This window comes from Condylura cristata, unplaced genomic scaffold (assembly GCF_000260355.1).
Source record: "Condylura cristata isolate star-nosed mole 26May11 unplaced genomic scaffold, ConCri1.0 scaffold00011, whole genome shotgun sequence".
NCBI classification, from domain to species: domain Eukaryota; kingdom Metazoa; phylum Chordata; class Mammalia; order Eulipotyphla; family Talpidae; genus Condylura; species Condylura cristata.
In genome coordinates, this window is record NW_004567112.1 from 17,058,939 (window position 1) to 17,085,542 (window position 26,604).

The 26,604-nt window shown below is 45.7% G+C and overlaps 2 protein-coding genes across 2 annotated transcripts in view; one reads left to right on the plus strand and one right to left on the minus strand.

Annotated features, from left to right (window-relative positions):
- Window positions 1-13,748: 13,748 nt before the first annotated feature.
- Window positions 13,749-16,636, minus strand: HPS6 (Hermansky-Pudlak syndrome 6). The gene has a single exon (XM_004681010.2). The coding sequence runs from the start codon at window positions 16,550-16,552 to the stop codon at window positions 14,141-14,143; it is 2,412 nt and encodes an 803-aa protein (XP_004681067.1). The 5' UTR covers window positions 16,553-16,636; the 3' UTR covers window positions 13,749-14,140.
- Window positions 16,637-18,015: 1,379 nt separating this feature from the next.
- LOC101627384 (chromosome unknown open reading frame, human C10orf76) overlaps window positions 18,016-26,604 on the plus strand; it is a 167,012-nt gene continuing 158,423 nt past the window's right edge. Inside the window, exon 1 of the mRNA XM_004680499.2 lies at window positions 18,016-18,176. The gene's annotated coding sequence lies outside the window, so the exon portion shown is untranslated. The remainder of the gene's footprint in view (window positions 18,177-26,604) is intronic.

Sequence of the window (26,604 nt, forward strand, 5' to 3'; positions counted from 1 at the left end):
GTGTCCTGGCTGGTCATTGATGCCTAATAATGATTCTGTCCAAGGAACGTTTCCCCCTCCTTCCTGTAGTCCTCCAAACCAGTCATTGGAGAAGAGGTGTGAATTAGACTCCCTTTCACTCCCATCTCTCTTCAGCACTCTGGTGTGCCTCAGGTGGCCGAAGCTCAACTACCTCCCTCAAATGTTTATTTTCCCAGCCTGCCCTCCCCTTAACACTGCTGTTCCTTACCCCAAAGAGTTATACCACTGACTCTGAGTCATACACTGAAGACAGGTGGTCTTCCTGAGGTAGGGTTCCGGAACTGACAGCTCTGTCTTACCCTGTTGAGGGAGGTGGGGAAGAGGTCCCCACCTAGGATGGATTGGAGAAGTTTGGAGCTTTTTGAATGCCTGGGGGACTGCTGCTTTTGTCAGTGAGTTTTACACCCCTACCCAGTCCCCCAGACTACCAGCCCAGCTGAGCTCTATGGTAGAAGATGCCCGGACCTGCAAGTAAAAGAACAGCAAATTGTGATTTGATAGGATCATGGAGAGAGGAGGGTACCTTAAGCTCCACAGAAAAATGAGGAATCCTGCTTTTCAGATTCCTTTCTACATAGTAATTACTACCCCAGGTTCCTGACCCTCACTCCATTAGAGAAGATTGGCAAGATCACAAGCCTTGCTGTGATTGGAAATTGGGTCTGAGCACCTACATAGCCTTCTACCTAACTTCCCTCACAGCTGAGGCTTCAAACCATTCTACCCAGGTCTCCAGATGAGAAGTAAGATTTCAGACCTGTACCTGTAACCCTCATCTCCCCACTGAAGGGAACTACATGTCACTTCCCATCTTATTCATGAAATTACTTTGTCCTAATTCTGCTGCCAGCCCAGCCCCTTTTCATTGCTCCAGAATCTCAAGAATTCAAAGCTCCAAAATCTGCATTTGCACATGTATACACACACTGACACACTGCAGACTTCACTGAAGGAGACAACAGCTAGCTACTACCACCAAGTCACCCTGGGAGTGCTGAGTGGTAACACGGCAGTGAGTCTGGCAGTGGGTATACATCTGGTCTTCTTTATTGTATGCGTATATGTATATATGACTTTTGAGCTGGGAGAGGCTTTGTGGGGGGGTATGTATGGGTGCATACATGTATAAATACATACTTGGACTTGTAAACATGTTTATATATGTCTTGGTGGATTCATTCAGTCAACTAGTATTCACTGAGCCCTTTCCAAGTACCAGGCCCTAGTCTAGCTCCTGGTGATACAATGTTGAGCAAAGAGAAGGCTTGCTTGCTGGATGTGAGTAGGGGTGTGCCTCAGTGGGGGTATGTTATTGAATGACGTCGTCAGGTGAGATTGTGTTGGGTTGTGGGATGCTGGCTAATGGTGTGACTGAATTGGACTTTTGTGGTTCACATCTTTTGTGTTTTAGAAGAGGCAGGTACCAACGGAAGAAGTAGATTGCCAGGCCTAGTCTCTGTCCTGCCTGGATGAAGGGAGTGGGCCTGAGTGACGGGAATCCATTTTTTGAGCTCAGGAAACATAATGACCAGCGACTTCCTCTGGAGCCCCAGATCTGGTTCCTCCCTGTTTGTCCCAGCAGCCCCTCTGGGGAAGGCTCTTGGTTGGGAGGAATTGTTGAGGTCAGGGAAGGGAGAGAGGTTTTCATATCCTCATGCTCTATATTTCTAGGTGCAGATGAACACCCAGGATGCTTGTTTCAGTTTAGTCTTGTACCCCACACAAGCTCTGAACCGCAAAGCTTCTGCTTGGCTGACCTGAGCTCCTTCCCTGTTTGCTGTCCCAGACTAGTTCAGCATTATCTCTAACTGGTTAGACTGCAGCCTAAAGTATGTCCAGTTCCATGTGACCTCAAACCCCTCTCACTATGGTGAAAAGTCCTAAGTTGCTCTCCTAGATCTCCACTCACTCCCTTTTTCACAAATTTAGTTATCTTGGGGAAGAAGTAGAGGTGAAGGTACAGAATTAGGAGCTACAGCCCAATGAAGAAGGAAAAGGCACAGGATGAGGGGCAGGAGGCTCTCTGAGAATTGCCTAGGTATGTTTTGGGCTAGGTAGAAAGGAAAGGGGTGTGTTAAAATTTTGGAGACAGCAGCCCCATAATCCTTGACTTAATTTCAAAGATAACTTCTTTTGCCTCTACTCACCCAAGCTCCCTGGTACCCACCATGCTTACAATTGAGGCCACAGAACGATTCTCTTCTAACCCTTTGCTGAGTGCTGAGTATCCTCCCCACCCCTCTTGAGGTCTTTGATGAAGCTGAACAGGAAATGTGTGGGAGACTACACACCCTGCAGTCTTAGCCTGTCAAGTGGGGGAAGCTGAATGGGAATGGAAGCTGAACCATTCCTCCAGATTCTTCTTGCAGCCTCAGAAGAGAACATTTCCTCATACATTCTGGGACTTTTCCTGACGTAACTAAACCCTGCATTATTCCCCTCCCTCCGACCCCACGTGTGTGCCACCAGCTCAACTCTAAGGAAGAAAAACTACAGGCAGTCTTGGGGTAGTTCTTGTCTCAAAACTATTCACCTGTGTCTATGCGGGCACAGACGTTTTTAAACGAACGTTTTTAAAAAACGTTTTCTTTTCAAATGCATCTCCATAGCAGCTCTCTGCCTGTCTGTGTCTATGCAGGCCTCTTTTCTCCCTTTCCTAATAAACTGGTCCTTTCAAAATGCAGGGGGAGAGAAGCAGTCTTTGCAAACAGAGAAGGGAGGGATAGAAAAATCTTTTCTCCACCACCCCCAAACAAGTAAGCCTGCCTGAAGGAGCTATTCATGATTTCTTTCCCTTGCCTTTAAGAGTGCACAGAATTAAATTCATAATCTTGGTTCATGAAGCATTCTTATAAATGTTCCATGCATGGCACACACATTTTTTTTTACTTATACTACCATAAGAAGTCAATATGAAAGCTAGGAGCTTGGCAATAACTGAAATCTATGGTCTATCTCTATCTCATTCTTCTCTCAAGGAATCCATCATTCTTTCAATTTTTAAAATGTATTTACCTTTGCTATATAAGTTCTTAAATTTTTATTTTTTGAATTTTAGTCATATTTTTACCTTACAAAGGAACATTGTTATATGTAATTTTGGGGGGACTTATGATTTTTACTTAAAATTGTATTACTAAGATTCATATAGTGACATATTGCTTTAGTTCATTAATTTTGAAGGTGATATAGTATTCCATTGCATGTTCTTCATTCTCTGGTCACGGGACATCAGGTTGTTTATAGGTTTTTGCTGTCTATGGGGCCCTCCCTGGTGGCTCAAGGGTTAAAGTACAGCACTGTGAAGCTCTCCACAGCCTCTGCAACACAAATTCCATCCCCTTCAAGCAAGATGACCCACATGGCGCAGCAGATCTCTGCTATTTCAGCCATTGCTTCCCTCAGCATTGTATTTCAGTCAGTCTGCCTGTTCTGATCGCCACTGTTCCCTCTGGTGAATCATCACTTCCCTTTCTCCCCATACCTCTGGTCGTCACCCCAGTTCTTCTATGCATAAGTAAATCTTTAAAAAAAAAAAGAGCACATCTGAATTTTTATCCCTATAGATTTATATATTTAGGTATGATCTCTGTAAAGTCATGTCCCTACTTTTGATGCACAATGCTGAGGACTTTTACTATAAGCAGAAGACAAGTTGAATAAACATTGAATACTTTGTTAGTACTTGATATTTAAACTACTCTGTCCATTCATTCATTCATGCAACCAATAGACAACATTTAGTGAGTGTGGAAACTGAACAGTGAGCAAGGCAACATGGCATATACATAAATAAATATAAAAAAAAGACTGACCAATTTGACTATATACAGACTAAATTTACAACTTTTATATATGTGTGTATAAATACACCAGGAAATATATTATCAGCAAATATAATGAGTTACCTTCTTTAATAAGTAACTCATTCAAAATAGGTTTTGAAAACAAGCCTCCTTAATAAATAGGTAAAGGACAATTTCAAAGGAGGATGCCGTAAGACTAAAACAGAAATATAGTAATCAAATAAATGTATATTGAAATAGCATATTTTTGTCTTATTTTTCTTAAAACAGCTTTATTGAGATGTAATTTAGATACAAACAGTTCACCCACTTACTTATTTTTAAAAATATTTATGCATACAGAACTGGGGTACAGGCCAGAGGTGCAGGGGTGGTGATTCACGAGAGACAGATGATTCACCAAATGATTCACCAGAGACAGAGAGGGGAACAGAACAGGCAGGTTGATGAAGTTACACTGCTGAGGGAATCAGTGGGCGAGTCAGGAGAGGTCTGCTGTGTCATGTGGGTCACCTCCCTGGCCGGGAATCGAATTTGTGTTTTTTTTTTTTTTTTAAAGATTTATTTATTTATTCATACAGAACTGGGGTACAGGCCAGAGGCTCAGGGGCGGTGAGAGGCTTCACCAGAGACAGAGTGGGGAGCAGAACAGGCAGATCGACGAAGTACACTGCTGAGGGAAGCAGCGGGCGGGCCAGGAGAGGTCTGGCTCGCCTTGTGGTCTCCTCCGGGACAGGCAGCAGGCGGGAATCGAACTCATGCGGAAGTGGCTTCAGATTCTCAGTGCTGCGCTTTAACCCGCTGCGCCACCAGGGAGGGCCCGAATTTGTGTTTTAACCCACTGTGCCACCTGGGAGGGCTCCAGTTCACCCATTTAAAGTGTATAATTCTGGACCTCCCAGTGGCGCAAAAGGTTAAAGCAAAGCACTATGAAGCTATCCACAGCCACTGTAGCTGAAGTTGTATGAGTTTGATCCCTGGCCACATAGCACACAGACCTCTCCTGTCTTGCCTGCTGCTCCCGTTAGCATTGTTTTTGGTCGATCCATTTTTGGTCGATCCACCTGTTCTGCTCCCCACTCTATCTCTGGTGAATCCTCTCACCCCTTGCACCTCTGGCCTACACCGCAGTCCTTGTATGCATAAATAAATAAAATAACTTTTTTTTTTAATTCCTGGCACAGGAACTTTCAATAAGATTTTCTGTTGGTGACATGCCTAGCAACCCGGAGAGATCAGGAGCTAGGACTTCTCTATCTCCAGCCACCTGTCAGGCCAGAAATAGCCCCTCTGCCTCCCTACCCCCAGCCACTTGCTGCTAGCAGGTTGCCCCAGGGGATGCTCCAAAGCCCAAGGATTAGGGTAGTGGGACAAGTGGGAGGGTTGCAGCAAGAAAATGGGATAGAGTTAGGAACTAGGGAATTACAAATTAAGTAAGCCAATGTAACCATAAGGCAGAGGCTCTGGGGCACCCCATCAGAGCACCCACAATCTATCAGGATGCTTTTTGGGTCATGTAAAAGACAGGAACAGAAATTGTCCCCCTTTGCCCAATTGGTGTCTATTAATTGAGTCCAATTGGCCTTGCCACTCTGCTTCCTCCCTTACCTGGACCTAGACTTCCTGAGAGCATAAAAAACAAGGACAACAGTGGAACATGTACAAGAAGATAAGGGCAGCTCTGTGGTAGGCCTGGTCTCCAGAGGCCTTCCCTGTGACCACCCTCTCTGCCCTGCACATACTGGAGGTCGGAAGAGAGAGTAGCTGCCCGAATGTCTGGCTGAAGTCTACAACCACATTCCCTCCAGGTCCCTCTCAGGTTTTGAAATTTGAGGGTTGCCTGGTGTTGGCCTTCATTTTTGGTTGGGGGCTCTTCCTGTCTGGCCTCAGCCTGTGGAACTGCTGCCTGTGTATGGTTATTAGGTCCGTCAGTTCAGTTCCCGGCACCACCTGCCCCTCCTCAATCCTGGCCTACTCCTTCTGGTGTGACCAATGTTCTGAAAGTTGCCCTTTCCCTTGCTGGTGCCCACTTCTCTTGTCAGAAAGGTGGTTACTCAGGCTGGGAGCCACCTCTGATTTCCTTCAGCAAAGAAATAACATGTGCAACCTTTGCTCCTTCCTTAAGTCCATCCTCCAGGCACTGAGAGAATATAAGGCTTATTCCACCCCTGGGAATTTCCCTCTGGGCCCTGGCTCAGGTCCCACCCCCAGTGTAGAATCCCAACCTCCCAAAGTGCCTGTGGTCACACCCAGGGGAGTGTCTGATTCTAGGCATCACAGTCCTAGATACAGCAGGACACCCCAGCCCACCCCACCTCATTTCCTTGTTCTTCTCCCTAGGGATTATTTTTTTGGGGGGTACTCCTTTTATCAGACTTTTCCTTACCCCTGATATCTGACCCTGCTCCCTCTACTTCTCAGGACACAGATACAGACACCATCTATAGATGGAAGTCCAGCAGAAAAATCCAATCCAGCCTGTTGGGTGAGAAGGAAATAGCTGGAAGTGGGCCTCTGTGTGGTATTATCCTGTCTCCCCCAGAATTTGGGCATTTGTTAGGGATCATCATGTGGATCATTCTCCATGGCACCTGTTGTGTCTTTTTCTAATACACCAAGCAGTTCTCCAACATCAGTTAGTTGTCCTACTGTTCAACTCAAATGTGATAGTCTACTTGGAGGATAGTATCAGATTTCATAAGGGTTCATCCTACAAGACTGCCCTCCCCCAACCCACTTTGCACACCAATTGCAAGCCCTGACTTCTACCTGGCTTCTGACTAGCTATAATTAGAGGCTCCTGCCATTCCCTCCTCTGTTCAATTAATCTGTCAGAATGGCTCACAGAAACTCAGGAAACCAGTTTATTTACTAGATTAGCAGTTTACCACAAAGGATATTAAAAAATATGAATGAGTAGCCATATAAATAGATGTGGGGCAAGGTCCTGAAGTGTTCCATACACAGAAGCTTGGAGTGTGCCACCCTCCTGGCTCACCACCCTGTAAGCACTCCAAGCCCCCACCCACCTTTTTCTTTTCTAAAAATTTTCCTTTTTGCCACTAGCCATTATCACACTTTCTTTTTTACTTTTTTAGATTTTATTTATTTATGCATACAGAACTGGGGTGCAGGCCAGAGGTATAGGGGCCTTGAGAGACAGAGACAGAGTGGGGAGCAGAACAGGCAGAGATCAATGAAGTACACTGCTGAGAGGAGCAGCGGGTATGTCAGGAGAGATCTGCCACTCCATGTGGATCACCTCCAGGGCAGGGGATTGAACTTGTACTTGAGAGGCCCACGGCCAGCTTTGCAGTGCTGTCCAACCTGCTGCATCAGGGAGGGCCCCTTTTGGGTTTTTATGGAGGTTTCATTACAACGGTGTGATCTGTTAAATCGTTGGTCATGTGGCCTCCCTGGTGGCGAAAGGGGTTAAAGTGCAGCAAGCACTTTGAAGGCATCTACAGGCACTGCAGCATGAGTTCCATTCCCGGCCAGGTAGCTGACCCACATGGTGCAGCAGACCTCTCCTATCTCACTCTCCCCTCAGCAGTGTATTTCAGTGGATCTGCCTGTTTTCCTCCCCACTCTATCTCTGGTGAATTCTCTCAGCCCTCCTCCCCAACTCCCTGCACCTCTGGCTTACACCCCCCATTCTTGCATGCATGCATAAATAAATCTTCTTAAAAAATAAATCATTGGTGATTGATTCTACCTCCAGTCATTTTGCCAGGAGGTAATGGGGATAGGACTGAAAATTCCAATCCTCTAACCATGGCTGGTCCCTCAGGTAATCAGTACCTATCCTTAGGTGCTCTCCAAAAGTCATCTCATTAACAAGGTCCAGTGTGGTTGAAAGGGGATTGTTATGACTTTTAAGATAACTTTTCACCTTTCTTATCACTTAGGAAATTCCAAGGGTTTTAGGAGGTCTGGCCAGAAATGGGAATAAAGAATTGGAAGAATTGGAAGAAGACCAAATATACATCTTTCCTAGTAAAATCACAATATTATAACCAAAAGCCCTGAGAGACTCCTTGAACAAGCTAAGAGTAAACGGAAAGGGCTTGGGGATAGCTATGGGTAGAGGGCCAAAAACAGGCTCAGGAGATATAGTCAGGACCCTTCCTTTGGAAAAACAAATCTTGGGAGGCAGGCACAGCTATTAGGTTTGAAACTTTCTTCAACATCAAGGGTCATGTCAAATGCACCATGTCATCAGCACATTTAACTTAGAATGAACACAGCTATATGCACCCAGCAGAGAGCCATTACATTTTAAACGGCTGAGAGTGTAAGAAGGGAGAAGCCACCTCTGTTACACTAAGTGTGAGTTCAGTGATCCAAGTATTTTTCACACAACATGGACCCTTAAAGCAAGGCAACTTGCAATTCTGGTGCTCAACCATTAAAACAGCAATTGGCTCCAAAATGGCTGAGCTGGGCTTATTGAGTGGTTGGCTCTACTTTATTTTATGGCTGAGTTAAGGCATTTTCATATTTGGACTACTTTTGATTTTTGACCTAACCCCTGTGTACGGTATAATTCTGCTCTACTTACTTTGTGAGTTTTTCGCAATCGTAACCTCTCAATTTTAACCTCTGAACCTCAGTTTCTTCCTGTAAAACAGAATTAGCAAGAATGCCCTTAGAGATTTCTACAGTTCCTATTAGTGCCCTCAAAGTTATATATGTAGGATTTTCAACTAACAAGTAAATTTTGCCATGTTCATCTTCTCTTTTAGTCTCAAAACTATCCTATAAGGCTAATACTATTATCTGCCCTGTTTATACCTGAGGAAATTGAGGCTCACAGGGGTTATGACATTTACCCAAGGTCACACAGCCAATAGGTAGTGAAGGCAGGCTTAAGTCCTGTGAGTCTAGTGACCCTCCAGGTATACTTCTAACAGTTCACAGGTACTCCAGACTCTTGAGAGTTGGGCCTAGTTAAAATAGAAGGATGTTATATTAAAAAAAATTATTTATTTATGCATATAAAAACTGGGGTACAGGCCAGAGCTGTGGGGCAAGAGGAATCACCAGAGACAGAGTAAGGAGCAAAATAGGCAGATGTACTGAGATACACTGCTGAGGGGAGCAATGGGTGGGACAGGAGAAGATCTGCTGTGCCATGTGGGTCACCCCCCTAGTTAGGGAACAAACTCATTTTGCAGTGGTTGTGGACAGCTTCATAGTGCTGTGCTTTTAATCCATTGCACCACCAGGGAGGGCCCAGGATGCTATAATTTTATATGTACCTCCTTTGCTTGATACATTTCAATGGTCTTGGTCTTTTGTTCACACATCTGTCCTCGGAAGTCCAAAGTTAAAATTCTGCAGCTAGGGTAGCCCACTCACGACTGAGTGCTATCCTGGAGCTAAGAGGGATTCCAGTTTCCTGGGAGAGCGGGAAGGGTTGAAAACCTGCAGGCCTCTCTCCTTTGCAAGTCTCAGCTCTTATTTGTAGCCAAGCATTCAGTTTTTCTGTTGCAGCTTTGCTTTCTGGTCTGTCATAGGGGCATCATAACCCTTGCCCTGTTGACTTCAGAGGGGAGGAGGATCAGATGGTGACTGACAGGGAGGTGCCATGAGGTGTGAAATGCTCTTCAGTGTGTATATGTGTTGGAGAGGGCAGAAGTTACCCAAGGGGTTGCCAGAATTGTGGTCCCAGCTTGGTCTGGCAGAGCAAACACTTCCCTGGGCTAAGGTCAAGCTAGGTCTTCTTTCCACTGTCAACACCAGGGCTTGAGTCCTGTTTGTTGTTCTTGGCTCCTCTCCTAGCAACCAAAGCTCCAAAGAAGGTCCTGTAGAATATTGGGGACCTTGCTTCTCAGCTCACTAAGAAGAGGGACCAGCTGAATCAAGAGCTTCACACCCTGGGAAGAAAGTTGTAGATGATTCTGACCAAATGCAGTAAGCTCTGCTGGCACGTGCAAATTACTGCCTAAGGCTCAACCTCAGCCTTAGCCTGTTGAGGGAACACCCCTGGGGCCCTCAGCATGTGACTGCCATCCAGAGTCTAGCCAAGAAAAGACAGCCTTCACCCAGGACATATCCCATCCTAAGGGATCTACAGTCTGATGAGGAGGTCTGAGCTCCTTCTTGGAGTAAATTAGTTTTCTAGGACTGCTGTAACAAATACACAAACTTGTTGGCTTAAAACAATAGAAACAGCCTTTCTGGACTATTGGCCATCACTGTGCTTGCTGATTCTGACTTCATGTGGCCTTCTCCTGTGTCTTTCTTTTCCTTTTCTGTCTTACAAGAACAGTCATTCTTGGTTCTTCATGGTGGCACAGGGGTTAAAGTCTCAGCACTATGAAGTTATCCCCAGCCACTGCAACATGAGTTGGATCCCCAGCCAGGGAGGTGACCTATATGGCTCAGCAGGCCTCTTCTCTTTTCTACCCACTGCTCCCCTCAGCAGTGTATTTCAGTACATCTGTCTGGTCTGCTCCCCACTCTGTCTCTGGTAAATCCTCTTACCCCTGACATCTCTGGCCAATGTCCCAGTTCTTGTATGTATAATAAATTAAAAAAGTGTTAAAAAAATGCATTCTTGGATTTAGTACACACTTTAGTTCAAGATGATCTTCTTTTGAGACCCTCAGCCTAGTTACTTCTGCAAAGACCTTTATTTCAAATTTTGAGGTTCAGAGTAAACATCTGTTTTTGAGGCCACAATTCAATCTGCCAGAGGATGCCTCCAATTTGATGGGGGAGACATAGGCCCTTTCTGGAAGAGTCTAGCCTGAGAGAAGAAATCTGTCCCTACTTCAAGATTTCTCTTTATGAGGGGAAAGACCTTGTTTCCAGCATGGGCCCTAAGACTCTATCTGAGACAGGCATATGAATGGTTTCAGGGAAAGGATTGGCCTTAGCAGAATCCAGGCTTTTTCTATGGAACAATACAGAGCATTGTTGTCCAATTCATGTCAGGATTTGAAGGAGACTTTCTGCCTCCACAGGGCAAGGGAGGCAGGCAAGGCACATGGTCCTCATTTTTGCCCACCACCTTTTTTCTTCCTCAAGCTCCCAAGTGTTAATGAACTGATTATCATTGTTACGTAGTTTTTTGAAAGTGAAACTCCATGTGATCATGAACAAAGTGGAACTGTTCCCAAAGGATGGGAGAAGTGTTTTTTTTAAAGATTTATTTAATTATGCATATAAGATCTGGGGTGCAGGCCAGAGGTGCAGGGGGTGAGAGGACTCACCAGAGACAGAGTGGGGAGCAGAATAGGCAGAATGAAATACACTGCTGAGGGGAGCAGCAGGTGACACAGGAGAGGTCTGCTGTGCCATGTGGGTCAGCTCCCTGGCCAGGGATTTAACTCATGCTGCAGTGGCTGTGGATAGCTTCATAGTGCTGTGATTTAACCCACTGTGCCACTAGTGAGGGCCCATTTTCCCACTCTTTCGATTCTCACTGAACAGAGAGCCCTGCACGTGCAAGCTTTGCTACAAGTTTCTGAGACTCTTGTCTCAGCTTTTTGTCTACCCATTCAATCCCTGGGACTCCTTACATCTCACTGACTTTCCTCCCCTATTAAGGTTTTCTTAAAGACAAAATTGCATGCCATTTTGCCTTTCTAAGGCTTTGCAGTTAGTTGATCATTATGAAGAGACCCAATGTTACTAAGTCATTAGACTGGGGAAGGATTGCAAATTTCAGAGACCTAGGAAATTTCTACCAGCCCTGGTCCAAGGACTAAATGGACAGTCAGCAACCTGTCTATGTCACTGTTCTTAGCCTTGGCCTAGAGACAACACCCTAGTTGGGCTAAATTATCCAGGTTGGAAGCTGAGGCAGTTTTCTTCTGGGTGATACTGTTCTGGGTGACATCATCTATTACCCTCCCCATTAATTTTGCTTCCTGAATTCTACCCTGCCTTCTTCTCCTCCTTAAGAGAAACTTTACCACTCCCAGAGGATTCCCCAGTCCTTCAAGAAACAGGGTAAATAAAGCCTGTGCATGTTTGCTTTTTGTAGTAATGGGTGGAGTTGGCCTGACAAACAAACCACCAGGGGGAGCCTGTGCCTAAGAGACTGAGGCGGGGGCCCTAGGAAGCAACTCAGGAATTTCCTTGTGGTCTTTCCAGAGCAGTAAGGCCATGCATTTCCGCTTGGGGTCCGCCTACCCAGGCTGGAAGTCTAGAACTGCTCTCTCCACACTGACTCTTTCCCTGTTCCTGATAAACCAGGTCAGTGTGAACCAAATTATGGTGTATATAGCACAGTATGGAATACCTCCAAAGGACGAGTTTCCTGGCAGCCATAATCAAAGTGGGAATCAATCCTCCAGTCCCTGAATTCACCTCACAATCCCCACTAGCCCCGGCTACCCATCTCTGCCCTAGAGCCTCACCCAACCCAGGACTTCTCACCCTATGTCTTCTGTTTTGGGGATCAGTAGGTCCTGAGGCATCCCAGTTAAGTCCATCCTTTATCCCACCCCTTCTACTCTCAAGCTGGCTCTGGCTGTGCTGAATGGCTTCCCACCCTCCACTGAGGTAGCATGGTTCTTCCTTCAGGTCCAACTGACTTATTTCCCTCAATAGCAGGTCTGGATCAACTCAACAATGAGTCTGGCCTTTGGGAAGAGGGACGAAAGTCAGAGAATTCCAAAAGCACAGAGCCTATTCCCTCCCCACGCCCCTACCCCCCATAAGTATTTACATCTGTAATAATTGAAATTACTATAAAGCTAGTATTGTGGATCTGCCCCAGTCAAGCTTGAAGGTTACTCTCATTTCATTTTACCCTTAGAGAAAAGTAAGGGCCTACCCCTTCTCCCACATGAGCCTAAAGGAGCACCTTAAGCGGAGGATGAGGATGAGGCTGAGCAAGATCCAACAAGCTGCAGATCCCAGCTGAGGACAAAGGGTAGTTGGGGACTCAAGATGATGCTGAGTATCAGCACCCAAGGTTTTATCATATTCCCAAAACCAGGCTGAGGGGTCATTTGGGTAGAGGTAGCATAGGGACAAACTCTCTTCAGAGGTAGTTCTGTTGACTAAATCCAGAGGAGCATAAACAAGACAATCTTGTTTCTTGCCTTAGGGAGTCAGCAAGAATGAGGCTGCTGCAGCCAGCTTCAGTAACTCTTTTTACTGAGCTGGAGAGCTCTGCAGGTAGCTGTCCTGTTCTGTGGCAATCTCCTACACCAGGGGCTATTCTAGAAATCCTGGGGAGACAGGCATGGGCCCAGGGCCCAACTTGGTTTACAGAAGAGTTCTGGGGAAAGGAACAGAGAGGCTCTACAGACGGTCTCCTCATAACAGGTTGGAGAGAGCTAGCATGGAGACAGGCATGAGGAGTACATTCCTGCCTTGGTATGCAGCAGCTCCTGGGCTGTAGTGAGGTAGTGTGGGCCTTAGGGCTGCTACTATCTAGCTGACCTCAGTTAAGTAATCTTTCTAAATCTCTATTTCCTTACCTGTAAAATGTGAATAATATTAATACTTTCCTTGAGGGGTTATTAGAAGCATAAAATGAGGGAGTATAATAAAGACTAGCAAGGTACTTGGCACACTGAATAATCATAACTGTTAACTGTTTTTATTTCTGGAAATAGCCATATTAGCCAACAGATCTAGATTCAACCATCCTTTCTTTAACTCACATTACTCTGAAAAATTCATCTATTAAAAAAAAAACACCTACAATCTATATATATTTTAGAATGTTCTCTAACACCAACAGCCAAATTTCTGTGGGCAAAAACTGTGTGTCTTCCAAACAAGTCAATTCTGACACTATCTGGAGTTAGCCCTGAATCAGTCCCAGAACTGCCTGGACTTCTAACGCCGGTCATTGGTACTTCTGACTGACTGGTGTAAGTTGGAAGGTCAGATGGTCCCCCCCCCCCCTTAGATTTGATAATTTGCTAGAGTAGCTCACAGAATGCAGGGAAATACTTTACTTACTTTTGCTGGTTTATTATAAAGTCTATACAACTGGGAAGCAGGCAGACTGAAGAGAATGAACATTCCAACCCTCCATTACTTGGCATTTCTGGTGAAGAGCCCCATCCAGAGGTGGATCTAGGGGCCTTATTCTAAGTCATCTCATTAGTATTCAATGCAGGTGTGATCTTATGGGTCTCTTAGGAATAACAAGATACTCCTAACACTCAGGAAATTCCTGTGCTTTAGGAGCAAATATATTGATTGTATCACAATATTTAGCATATATATATATATGTTTAAAAATTGCTCCAGGAGAAGAATATTGCACATACAGCCCCTTATGGGCCTCTCCACTGTCTAGGTACACTTTTCTGATCACTATAACTTAGAAATGATTTTCAGCATGAGTCAGTCATACAGTGGCCCTGTCCTGATGGTGCCCAGGCCTCCAGACCTGGGTGATCTGATACCTGGAGGCTAGTCACCGGACCCCGAGGTGGGGTGAGGGGTGGAAGGCCTAGGTCCCATAGGGAATCCTCATATAGGCTTAGAACTGGGCCAGAGGGCTTTCCTTGAGTTGCAGTCTGCTCCAGCAGGGCTTTCAGCAAGCCCACAGTGAGAGGGGGCTCGGCTCCAGATTCAGGGAAGGGGGTGGGGGGTCCCAACTCATCTGGGAGATGTGTCCGAAGTAGAAGCAGAAGTTCAGCTGGAGGTAGGTCTGGCGGGCATAGGCGGCAAAGAAGGGGGAGGTGAGCATCAAGACGGCGGTGCCGGGCAAATTCAGCTAACAGTAGTTTGAAGATCTCACTTCGAAGGAGGGGGCTTGAGGGGCCGAGAGCCAGGCCAGCCTCTAAAGCACGCTCCCACTGCTCCTTTTGCACCAGCTGCCTCACGGCTTGGAGCACTGCTTTGGGCCGCCCACTGCCCAAGAGTATTTCAAGCTCCAGTGCCTCAGGCCTGGTCCCCTCTTCACCTAGTACTGCTAAGGCTCGGCGATACAGGGGCAGTCCTGGGCCTCCTGCTCCCCAGCCGGGCCCACCCTGCTGCTGTGCCAGCTCTACAAAGGGTGGCAACCATTGTGGCTCCAGCTGGCAGAGGCACTGGCACAGAAGTTCAAAAAGGGGCAGTATCCCACTGGGGAGCTCCTTTCCAGCTGCTGCACCCCCTAGTACCTTCTTCCACACATCAGGGGGAGCATGGGATTTCAGCCTGCCATTTCCATCTGGCTGTAGCTGCAAGGCCCTGAGGATGGCGCCCCAGGCTGCTGTAGGAAGGACTTGGAAAATGGCATTGAGCTGAGCCAGCTGGTCTCCCATCAATTCGGTCCTCAGCAGACGCGCCACTTCATGCTCTGCCAGCTCTGTCCAGCCAGCCTCTTCCTCATCCCCAGCCACCAGTTGGGCTTTGAGCTGCTCTAAGCCCCGGTAATCCCGAAGTTCAGCTCTCAGTGTGGTCAATAGTGTAGATGGGGACACGTGGCCCTGAAGGATGGAGGCCAAAGCCTGAGGCGCCCGGAATGTGCTGTTGTGTCTTAGTTCATCTGGGGTGAGCTGAGCACCCCACAGGCTCCGGCGCTGATAGTACTTGCAGGCCTCCTCAAACACCAGGTCTTCAGCTGAAGGTAATTCAAGGCCCAGTGGGGCTTCCCAGACTACTCCAAAGAGACCTAAGGCTGAAAGCAAAGGCAGACATCCTCGGGGCTCCAGCTCTTTCTCAGTCTCCATGCCAGGGAATGGAGGCTCCAGCAAATGTACTCGGTCTGTATTTAGGACCTTCCTCTCCAGCAGCTGCCCGCTGCCCAAGTCCAGCAGTTCCAATGTGGAGCCCAACACACAGGCTAGCGTGCCATGAAATATTCCCAGTGCTGCAGATCCTGCCGGGCCTACAGGTACCTCCGGCAGGGTGCCTACAAGCCGAACACCACCATGGGACTGCACCAGTCTCATGTTGCCCCTGAAGTCAAGCAACAGAAGGCCTTGTGCGGTTGGGGCCCAGGTATGTACAGTTAATGGCTTCCTGGGGGACAGTAGCCCAGGAAGACCTCGAAGTAGGGTCCGGAAGTCCCAAGTGTCCCCTCGTTTGGGATTCAGGCTCTTACTGTGGGAGAGGCCTAGACAAGGAGCAGCCACTGTCACCTTGCCCTTGCCTGGGCTCCAGATGAGTAGAATGTGGGCCACTCCTGGCCAGGTGGTGGCAGGGGGCACCAGGAAGAGATCCTTGCGGGAGGCTAGCAGCTGGAAAGGAGGGCAGTTGTGCAGCAGAATGTGTGTGAGGCCCAGGTTGGCTCCGGCCTCCCGGCTGGGCTCCAGGATCCTGACGCACACGCAGTGGCTGAAAGCTGCGGTGGGCTGCCCCAGCCGGCCCTCAGCACCAGCCTGCCGCTCCTCACACCATACCAGCCGGCCTCGGGGCGCCGCCACTGCCACCACGCGGGCTCCACCGCCCGGACACAGCTCTGCGCTCTGCAGCAGTCGCCAGTCAGGCCCCACGCTAGTGCCCCACACCTCGGCTAGGCCACTCTCCCACACCAGGACTAGTGCGGGGCGCACGGGCCACGGAAGGAAGAAGGCATCTAGCGGTGAGGGGTGGCCAGCCGGCCAGGAACGCTCTAGCTCCGTGTCGGCTCCACGCACCGCGACCAGCAGCTGCGGGGCCGGCGCCCCCGGGGGTCGCAGCAGCAGTAGGTGGCGGCCGTCCGGGCTGCAGCGGACTCGGAGGGCTGGGTCCCCAGCCAGCAATTCCCGGAGCCGGGCCGCGCCGCTGAAGTTGCTCAGGTTCGAGAGCAGGCGCAGAGACCCCACAAGCTTCATGGTGCCGCCGGCGAGGGACCTCGCCCAGAGCCGGCCGCCCCGTGGGGCTCAGCTCCGCTCTCAGGCCGGGTTCCCCGGCGCTGGTTGAGAGATGCACCGAGACTTCCGTCCCCCGTCGATGAGGTGGGCGGAGGCTGGGTCGGTTCCGCCCCGCCCCAGAGCTCCGCGCTGCCGGGCGTCCGCGCGGTGCCGGGGAGGGGCCTCCGCGAGCCTCGCCCGGGAGGATCCCGCAGAGCACGCGCGGGTCTCAGCTTCGCCGGACCCGGGGCCCCCGCCTCAGGGAGCGAGGGAGGTGCCCAGAGGCGGGTCTCTGGAGTCTGGATGGCAGTGCCGGCGAGCCCCGGACTGAGCGCTCCTCGGAGAGGAGCATCCTTTTCCTCCCCACCTCACTGTCACCCCTGCCTACTCATTTGTTGGTTCATGAAATGTGTATTGAGCACCCACTAGGTGTTTATCTCTGAGTAGACATGCCCGAACAAAACACAAAACCTCTATTTTATGACGATAAATAATAATCTAGCAGAAAATAATAATGGCCAGTATTTTCAATAGTACTTAATGTGTGAGTCACCTACCCAGCCCTTTTTTGCAGATAAGGAAAATGAAGCACTGAGAGAGCGACTGAGATCACACAGCCATTAAATAAGTGGGTAAAGTAGAGATGGGATTTCAACTGTAAGCTCAGCAAAGGTTTGTTAAGAAGAAGCCAGGTACGGGAAAAGCATTCTTTTGTCTGGGCTGGAGGCTTTTTACTGGTGTTCAGGAACTAGTAAGGTTCATTTCTAGATGCCTTCCTCTTGTGCCTTCTCGCTCATTTTTGTATTGCACTAGGGCTCAAGTTTTTAACCATAAAAAAGTTTACCGTGTAAGCAGATAAAGAAAAAGATCTTCCAAAAAGAATTTTAGCTTCTGGGGTAAGTCCTCCTTGATAAACTTGTATTAAAACTTTCTTTCGCTTCTTACTAACGCTAGAACATGAGGCTGTATAATCACTCAGAAACTTAATTCCTCATCTGTAAATGAGAACTTTACTTCAATATACACCTGCTCAGCATATGTTTTTTAATCTTCCATTTTGCATGAGAGGATACCGAGACTCAGAGAGGTTACAACCGAAGTTAACATAGCTTTTCATACTGCTTTGCACATAATATATATTTAAATTAATGAATTTATTTCCAATCCGTCACAAAGTTGTAATAAAGACCTTGGAACAACATTTCTCCAAACTTTTCTACTGTTTCTACAGGAAACATTTATTCCTAGAAGTAGAATTATTGAGTTCAAAGACTGCGTTATAGCTTGAGAAACCTGCGGGGCCACCGGCATCCATCAGACTCGCAGAAGAGGTTTCCTGCGCGAGGCTCCTTCTCGCGGTGCATTTCGGGAATTGTATTCTTTGCGCTGCTTTCTGGGAGTCGTGGTCTGAGTCAGCCTCAGGAAGCGGGCGTGCACGAACTAAGACCCGGCGGGCTTTAGGACCCGGCGGAGCACGGAGGGCCGCGGGCAGGGTCGGGGGAGGTCGGGAGCGCGTCCGTCAGCCCGGTACTGTGCGGCGTCGGTGGCGGCGGGAGCGAGCGGGCCCCGGCGCTGCGCGGGTGGTGGAGGAGGAGCCCGGGGCTCGGTAAGCGGTGCCGGCCGGGGCGGGTCCCCGAACCTGGCCCAGCTCAGCAGGCCCTGCCATACTAGGCCTCGGCCCTGAGGCGGCTCCTGGGGGCGGGGCCTGCGCTCGCCGAGGGACGGCGGGGGTGACGGGGCTGGGGAAGGGTGGAGTGGGGGGAAGAGAGGGGGACTACAGCGGGAGCGGGCTGGGGCTGAGTGCCTCGAGGAGGCTGGGCCTGGGGCGGCGGAGCCGGGCGAGAAGTGGGTCGCTCTTTGATTGCCGGTGCTGGTTGTGTCCCTTCCGCTCCGGATCCCAGTTGGGGCCTCCTGGCTACCACAGTATTAACCTTTGGCTCTTGCTGGGTTCTGACCCGGCTCTTCCTGCGGGCTCGAGAGCTGCCGCTCCTAGGTCGTCCACGCCCCCGGGTGCCCTCTGTCCCGCCTAGCCGTGGGGTTAGGGCGTGGGCCAGGCAGACCTCAGAGTAGGGCTGGGGGGCAGGCCAGTCTGGCCACAGCCAGCAGGTGTTCCGGAAGGGTCCGCCCCTGTCCCTCTTTTCAGTCTCTAATGCATGGGCTTTGGGTGCCTTTCACGTGAAAATCAATGAAGCTACCGTGTTTTCTCAGGGTGTCGGGAAGAAAAAAGTAAAAAGTGGTGTCTTGGGGAAGCAGTACTGTCAGAAACTGAGCAGTACAGTCTCTGGGGTACTGGAAAGTAGAAACGTGGGCTGGGCCCAGATAATGTTTCATCGTTATCAGACTCACCCCAATTCCTCCTCTCCAGAAAAAGTTTTGAGCTTACTTCTTTGTTATTCTGAGCTCTCAGTGGCTTTGTGAGTAGAGGTAAATATAGTTTTGCCCCGCCCCCTTTTAATTTAGTACAATTTCATTACAATTATTTTGGGTATGCCGTTGGTTGCGTTTGGGTTCACGGTACTTCTTAGGTGAAGACTTTTTAGTTACTTTGATTAATTAGTCTAGGGAAAGCTGGGCCCTGTTATTAGGATCGTAAAAAAAATTCCATTCATAAATGGGAGAACCTTTCAAGTTTTTCTTTTTAAAAATTTTGTTTATTTGTGCACACAGGAACTGGGGCACAGGCCAAGGATGGGGGTGGGCTGACCCAGAGAACCCACCAGAGACAGAGACAGAGTGGGGAGCAGAACAAGCAGACTGACCAATATACATTTCTTGGGGAGCAGTGGGCAAGATAGAAATCTGCTTCACCATGTGGTCAGGTCCCTGGCCCAGGATTGTACTGGTGTTGCAGTGTCTGCTGATAGCCCCATAGTGCTGTGCTTTAATCCCTTGCACCTCCAGGGAGGGCCCACCTTCCAGGTTAGACATTAATATTTCAATCACTTGTTCAGCATTTAAGTAATAATAGTGCAACTCCTTGAAAATGCGACACATTTGACATGAAAGTTACAATTTCAAATAGCCACATTCAGAAATCCATAAAATGTCAAGAAAATAGCCAATTAACAGATTGATCTAGGATCGATGAGTGTGACTTATTTATTCAACATGCATTTATTGAGTACTTACCATGTAACTGGCAGTGGAGTTAGAAATGAGTATCTTTCCTCAAGGACCAGAGAGACTTAGTCATGTGAAAAAAAAAGGAGTGCTATGTGTAACAATCCATAAAAGGAATGTGTACAGTGTAATGGGAAAATAAGGGAAGTCTTCACAGGAGGAGATACTTAAGTTTGAGTTTGAAGGGATGAATAGGAAGGAGCTTGCACACTTAAGGGCATTCCAGTTGGAGAGAATAGCATGCACAAAGGCATTGGGAAAATGTGAGAAAGAAAATAACATGATTTGAAGTGTCAGGTTTGTCCATAATTGGAGATGTGGTGGGAAAGTTGCCAGGAGATGAGACTGAAAGGAGAGTAGGGGGCCACTGGAGCTTTTTAGGTTAGGTAGTGGCAGAGTGCAGATTTTTTATTTTTTAGGTGAACATCTCAGTGTTTATTCACATGCTTTGCTTGCTTTTTTAAGAACAGAGTTGTTCAAATTAAATCTTTCTGCTAGTGTTATGACATAATATCTAAAAGGAAAAAAATACTTAAAATCAGGACATTAAAAGTGCAGATTAAAGGAATGAAAGTGAGACAGTGAGACTAATTAGTTGTTGCAGTTGACTGAGCCTCTAAATAAAGTTTGGGTTTGGGAATGAAGAGGAAGAGAATGGGTTTTAGAAATATTTCTGAGGTGTATGTAACAGGACTAATGACTGGAGAGAAAGAGTAGGCTGAGATTTCTAACTTGAGAGATTGGGTGAATGGGTTTTTCATGGATTAGAAAAAGAGCATATTTTATGAGGAATTAGAGTAGTTATGGAAAGAGGTTTAGGGGGAGATAGTCTGGTATGCTGACACCAGTATATGTGAGGTGTGTGTGTGTAGAAATGTTAATAGCACTTGGAAGTAAGGAAACCTGGTAAGCTTAATATCTCTTCTGACCGAAGTTCTAAGTAAATGAAGGGATATATGAAAAAAATCCTAAAACAATGTTTATTTTGCTTGTTTCTAAGGAAGTATCAGGATATACACTTCTTTTAATTTAACATTGAACATCTCAAGGCAGGAACCATAACTTAAAAATATTGGTCCTTTCTCTGTCTTACATTTTCCCATGTTATTACAAGGTCTCTATAAGTTATTAAACTAGCAGAAAATCGATTTATTTTGCAATGTTGCAGTTACCTTTTGGGCTTTCTTTAAGAAGATTATGAGAGCCTGTCTTAATAAACTTAGGTGATACTCAGGAGGGTTGTATGGTTCCACAGGAAAGGAAATGAAGGACAGATGAGTGACTTGTGCTGCTTGCACACATTCTGGGTTCAAGCAGGAGACAGACAATATTAATTTACAAGAGTCTCCTCATTGAGAAGAAGATCTCACAATAACTTCTCATTCTGGGAGATGTCAGAAAAAAAGTGATTTTTTCAGTCAGTTTCCTGAAATCCTGTCACTTTGGAGTTGTCCCTTCTGAAGGTACAAGTGCGTTTTCTTCTTGTATAAGGAGAAGCAGAATTTGAAAGGAACCCAAGTTAGTTCATAGTTACTGAAACCTCTTCATCCATATTATTCTTTTGTGTAAGTAGGCAGACTTAGACTATCTTCTTTGAAGCTAGTTCAGTTTTAGTAGGTATAGACTACTTTGATACCCATAGTGAAGCCTGGGAAATACCTGTTTTTTTTTTTTTTTTTAAAAGATTTATTTATTTGTTCATATAGAACTGGGGTACAGGCCAGAGGCTCGGGCGGCAAGAGGCTTCACCAGAGACAGAGTGGGGAGCAGAACAGGCAGATCTACGAAGTACACTGATGAGGAGAGCAGCGGGCGGGTCAGGAGAGGTCTGCCACACCATGTGGATCTCCTCTGGGCAGGTGGGGATCGAACTCATGTGGAAGTGGCTTAAGCTTCTTTGTGCTGTGCTTTAACCCGCTGCGCCACCAGGGAGGTCCTGCTTTTTTTTTTTTATTAAAGATTTATTTTATTTATGCATACAAAACTGGGTATAGGCCAGAGATGCAAGTGTGGTGAGAGGATTCAGCAGAGACAATGGGGTCAGAAGAGGCAGAATGACAAAGTACACTGTGAAGGGAGCAGTGGATGAGACAGGAGAGGTCTGCTGTGCCATGTGGGTCAGCTCCGGGGTGGGGCCTGGGCTTAAAGAGGCACTGAAGCGGCTGTGGCCAGCTTGCAGTGTTGTACCCTAATCTGTTGAGCCACCAGGGAGGGCCCGGTTTTGTTGTTTACTGTGTAGTCTGGGGAAAATCCCTCAAGTTACTTCCACTTTCAGGTAGAGACTATGTACCCACCAGGGTTAGTACTCTCTAGTGCACACTAGAGATAGATGCTGCCTTGTAGTGATTCATGTGCTCACTGAAGCAGACAGGTCTGTCCTAGAACCTAGAAACTAGGGATAGTGTTTGTCAGATGATGTCCCCAGTTGACTGACTTTTCTTGGATAAGTTGGTTGACATTATCAGTTTGGATTTCACATAGAACTTTAACTGAAGCTGGATTTTTTTTTTTTTAATTTCTTTATTTGCATATGCTTTACATCAGATGTAGTCCCATGGAACTTCCAACACCAATTTTACCTGTGCACGGATGAAATCAGTCCCTTGTGCTCTTCCTGCTGGTTTTTTGTATCTTCTCTCTACTACCTCCCCAGAAGAGTGCCTCTGAATTATAGCTGTCTGCTTTTTTTTCTATTTATTTTGTTTAGTTTTTTGTATTGATTTAAAAAAATAGATATTATTTTTTTCCTTGATCCCTTACCCTTGCTTTGTTTCCCTATATTCTTCCTATAAGTGAAACCATCTGATACTCTTCTTTTTCTGAAGTGGATTTTTAATATTAACAGCTGATTTCTTTTTTGCACTAACTGGACTCTGTTAGGGAGAAGGACAGGGCTACCAGTTAGAAAGACTGGTAGTGACATGACTTAGGAGCTGTGTTACACTGGGCTAAGTAAAATTAAGGTACTAGCATCTGTTTCCCCTGGGATTATTGTAAGCTTATATAGAGCATATTTAAGGCACTTAAACCATGTGAAATACATAGTGTGTAGTCAGTATTATGATATTTTATTATATAGCATCTTGAGTCAGATGCTGTCCTCTCGGAGATAAAAAGAGCTGGCATATCTAGCAGTAAAAGTCCACTGAAATGAAAAGGAGTAGAGGATTATATTAGAGCTAGTCTGCGGGGTGGGTTGGGGGAACCTGTGTCCCATGCTGTTGAGACAAACTGTGACACAGAACCAAATGGACCAGTGAGCTAAACCCTCTGGGTCTTCAGAAAGGAATAGACTTATTAGGAGATATTGTGAGAAAAGAATGGTTAGAGTTTGGAGTTTGAAATACCCTGCATTCTCTTATAATTCTAGTATTTACCTCCAGGGAGTATGTTATATCTTCCAAAAGGCAACTGGTAACTTCTGATTAAAGGTTTAAAAAAATAAATATTAACTCTTGGGTCTCCCTGGTGGCACAAGGGGTCAAAGCACAGCACTAGCTATCCGCAGCCATTGCAGCATAAGTTCGATCCCTGGCCAGGGAGCTGACCCACATGGCACAGCAGACCTCTCCTGTCTCACCTGCTGCTCCCCTCAGCAGTGTATTTCAGTTCATCTTCCTGTTCTGTTCCCTACTCTGTCTCTAGTGAATCCCCGCACCTCTGGCTTATATCCCAGTTCTTGTATGCATAAATAAATAAATCTTTAAAAAAATAATCAACATTTGCACCTAGAGGAATTAGAGAATTTTCAGGACAATTGGTGCATGATACTGTTTCTGGTTTTATAAATGTATTGCCTCTTCTTGAATATTAATGATGAATGGCTTGTGGCCAGACAGTGGTGATGTTTGACTCAGTTGCAACTCCTGGGCAGATAGGATTTTTATTTCTTTCATGAGGAGTTGTGGATTACTGTAATCCATTTGTTTTGTAGTGTTCTTTTGTAGACAGGCAATCTGGCTAAGATCCTAGGGGAAGGAGAAACAACGGTGAGTTTTAATATGAAGAGAATAATATGGGGTTTGGTGGGGATTATTCTAGTGCCTTTTCTAGAGACTGGAGAAGTTTTATTTATCCTCTCAAAATTGTCATCTGTCCAGATCTCTTTTCCTTTGAAAGACATATTTAAGGCTTGGATGAATATTTTTAAAACTTCAGTGAGCATCAGAATTACTTGGGTATAGAGTTTCATAGCCTTGGCATAAGTGATATATTGAGCCAGATAATTATTTGTTGTGGGGATTCTCCTGTGAGTTGTAGGATGTTTAGTAGCATCCCTGGCCTTTACCCAGTAGATGCCAGTAATATCCTCTTTTTCTAGTTGTGACAACCAAAAATGTCCAGTAGGGCAATGATAAATGTCCTGTGTGAGGCAAAATTGCCCCTGTTGAGAACTTGACCTGGATGACTATTAAAAATGTAGACTCCTAGACTTTATATCTTGAAAAATCTGTTTGTGTGTGTGGGGGGTGGGTTACACAGTTAAGTTTTCAGGAGATACCCCAGGAGATTGTGAAACAAGAAATTATAGCTTCACAGTGGGAAAGCATAGTCTCTCCTAAGCTGAGCCCTGTGTAGGTATACTTGACTTGCTGTTTCCTCTGTCTCTCTTGCTTTACAGTATCTTTCTCCTCATTATCAGATTTAGGGGGTGACTAATCTCAGAGTACTCACTGGACTCAGCTGAAATAATATTCAATTAAATTCTGTAATTGATTCCAGTGCATTTAAGTTTTTTTTTTTTTTTTTTTTTTTAGTTACTGTGTTGGACATATCTATCAACTTGACTAAACACTATGACTCTCCTCCAATTTTTCCTTTCAAGTTTTTGTCATTTCATTTATCTGTCTGTCCCTCTCTTTGTCACTTTTTTTTTCTATTATTAACATTGTTATGCTACTGCTTATGCAAACAGTTATCTTCTACTTGTCAATCCACTGGCAAACAAGAATGATGATATTCAAGATATCCAGATGTCCTAGAGTTTGTCCAAACAAAGGCCATCTTCTGCTTTGTGTATAGATTTTGTTTCTGCTCATTTCTCTGCCTATTGAGATCACTATTAACCACTCTGCACAGTGATTAAGAGCAGGTACTATAACATCATACTGCTTGGGCAACTTTAAAAACCAAACCAAACCACTTTTTGCTTTAATTTTCTTACTTTAAAGTTCTTGTATCGTAGGTTTGTTGTAAGAATAAAGTAAGTTATGTATACGACGCACATAGAACAGTACCTGGTACATAGTAAATTCTAAGTAAACTCTTTGATTGTTACTTTAGATTGATCTTTACCCACATCTGTTCTAGTGTTCAGCAGAGGTGCTGTTAAATTTTCATATATACATATAAATACACACTTTGTTTTGTAGGTTGAGGGTTATTTTACATAATGTGAGGTATACAACTTTATCTTTTTATTCCTGCATACATTTCTATATACTTACCTTTATCAGACCAATGCAGAGCACATTCCTGGCACCTCAGAATTCTTCCTTGTCCTTCCCCACCAATGGGAATCAAACTAGCCATAGGCTAGTTTTCCCTTTTAAAAATTTCATATAAGGGCCCTCCCTGGTGGTGCAGTGGGTTAGGACTCATCACTGCAAGTGAGCTGCAGCCGCTTCAGTGCAAATTTGATCCCCAGCCCCGGAGGTGACCCACATGGTGTGGCAGACCTCTCCTGATCTGCCTGCTGTTCCCCTCAGCAATGTACATCGCCGATCTGCCTGTTCTGCTCCCCTCTCTGTCTCTGGTGAATTGTCTCACCGCCCCTGTACCTCTGGCTTGTACCCCAATTCTGTATACATTAATAAATAAATCTTTTAAAAAATTTCATATAAGTAAAATTATTAGTTTGTATTTGTCTTTCAGACATTTTTCATTAAACACCTGCAATTTAGCAATATGGTTTCAATAATCTTTTTAAACTTCTGTGTAGAAATGAATTGTATGAATACATTATAATTTTCCCTTTCTATTGGTGATAGACATTTGAGTTCTCTTGATAATAAGAACTCTCAGAAACATATGGTAGTCATTTCAATAAACTTTATAAAAGCATTTCAAAAAGGGAATATCTATACTCTGTGCACTCATATTTCTGTTACTTGAACGTGCCAAGTGTGTTCAAATCTTGGTACCTTTACACCTGCCATTCCCTTTATTTGGAATACTTTTCCCAAGATTCCACATGGTTGCTTTCTTCCTGCTCTGATCTCAGCCCAGAGTATCACTTCTCACAGAAGCTTACTTTAATTTCTCAATCCAAAGTAGTCCCCTTAGGCTATTATCTTCAAGATACTTAGCACTGTCTCTTCTTCATTTTTTTTGTTATTCACCCCTCTACTGAGATGAAAGCTCTGTGAAAGCAGGGATCTTGACTGTTTTGTTCACTGCTGTATCTCAGAGACTAGCACCAAATTGTGCTCAGTAAATATTGAATAAACGAATACTTGATCTATGCATATGCTTTTTCCTTTCAGGTAATGGACACACAAATTTTTATATATATTTTTAAATTCTAGTATTTCTTTTAGATTCTCTCTTAGAATATCCATCTTTTTACTTATATTACTCACTTGTTCTCGCAAACTGTCCTCAGTTAATATTTCGTGTAAAACATTAAAATCTATGCAGGTGCTTTTGGACAAAATGAAATGTACATATAAATTTTTATATATATTTTTTATATCTGCAAAATAAAGTATCTACTTCTTTTCTTTTCTCAAAGTAGCTAGGAAAGAAACTAAAGGATTTAAATGATTTTCTTCCTTCCATGTCATTTTTCTCCTGAAAACAGCTGATGAATAACTGAAGCTAAAATAACTGAAACTTGTGTGAGTCACAGAGACCGGTCATTGCCTAGAAGTAGTGTGAGGAACCAATCTGAGGGCTCCAGCCCTGATCTGGAC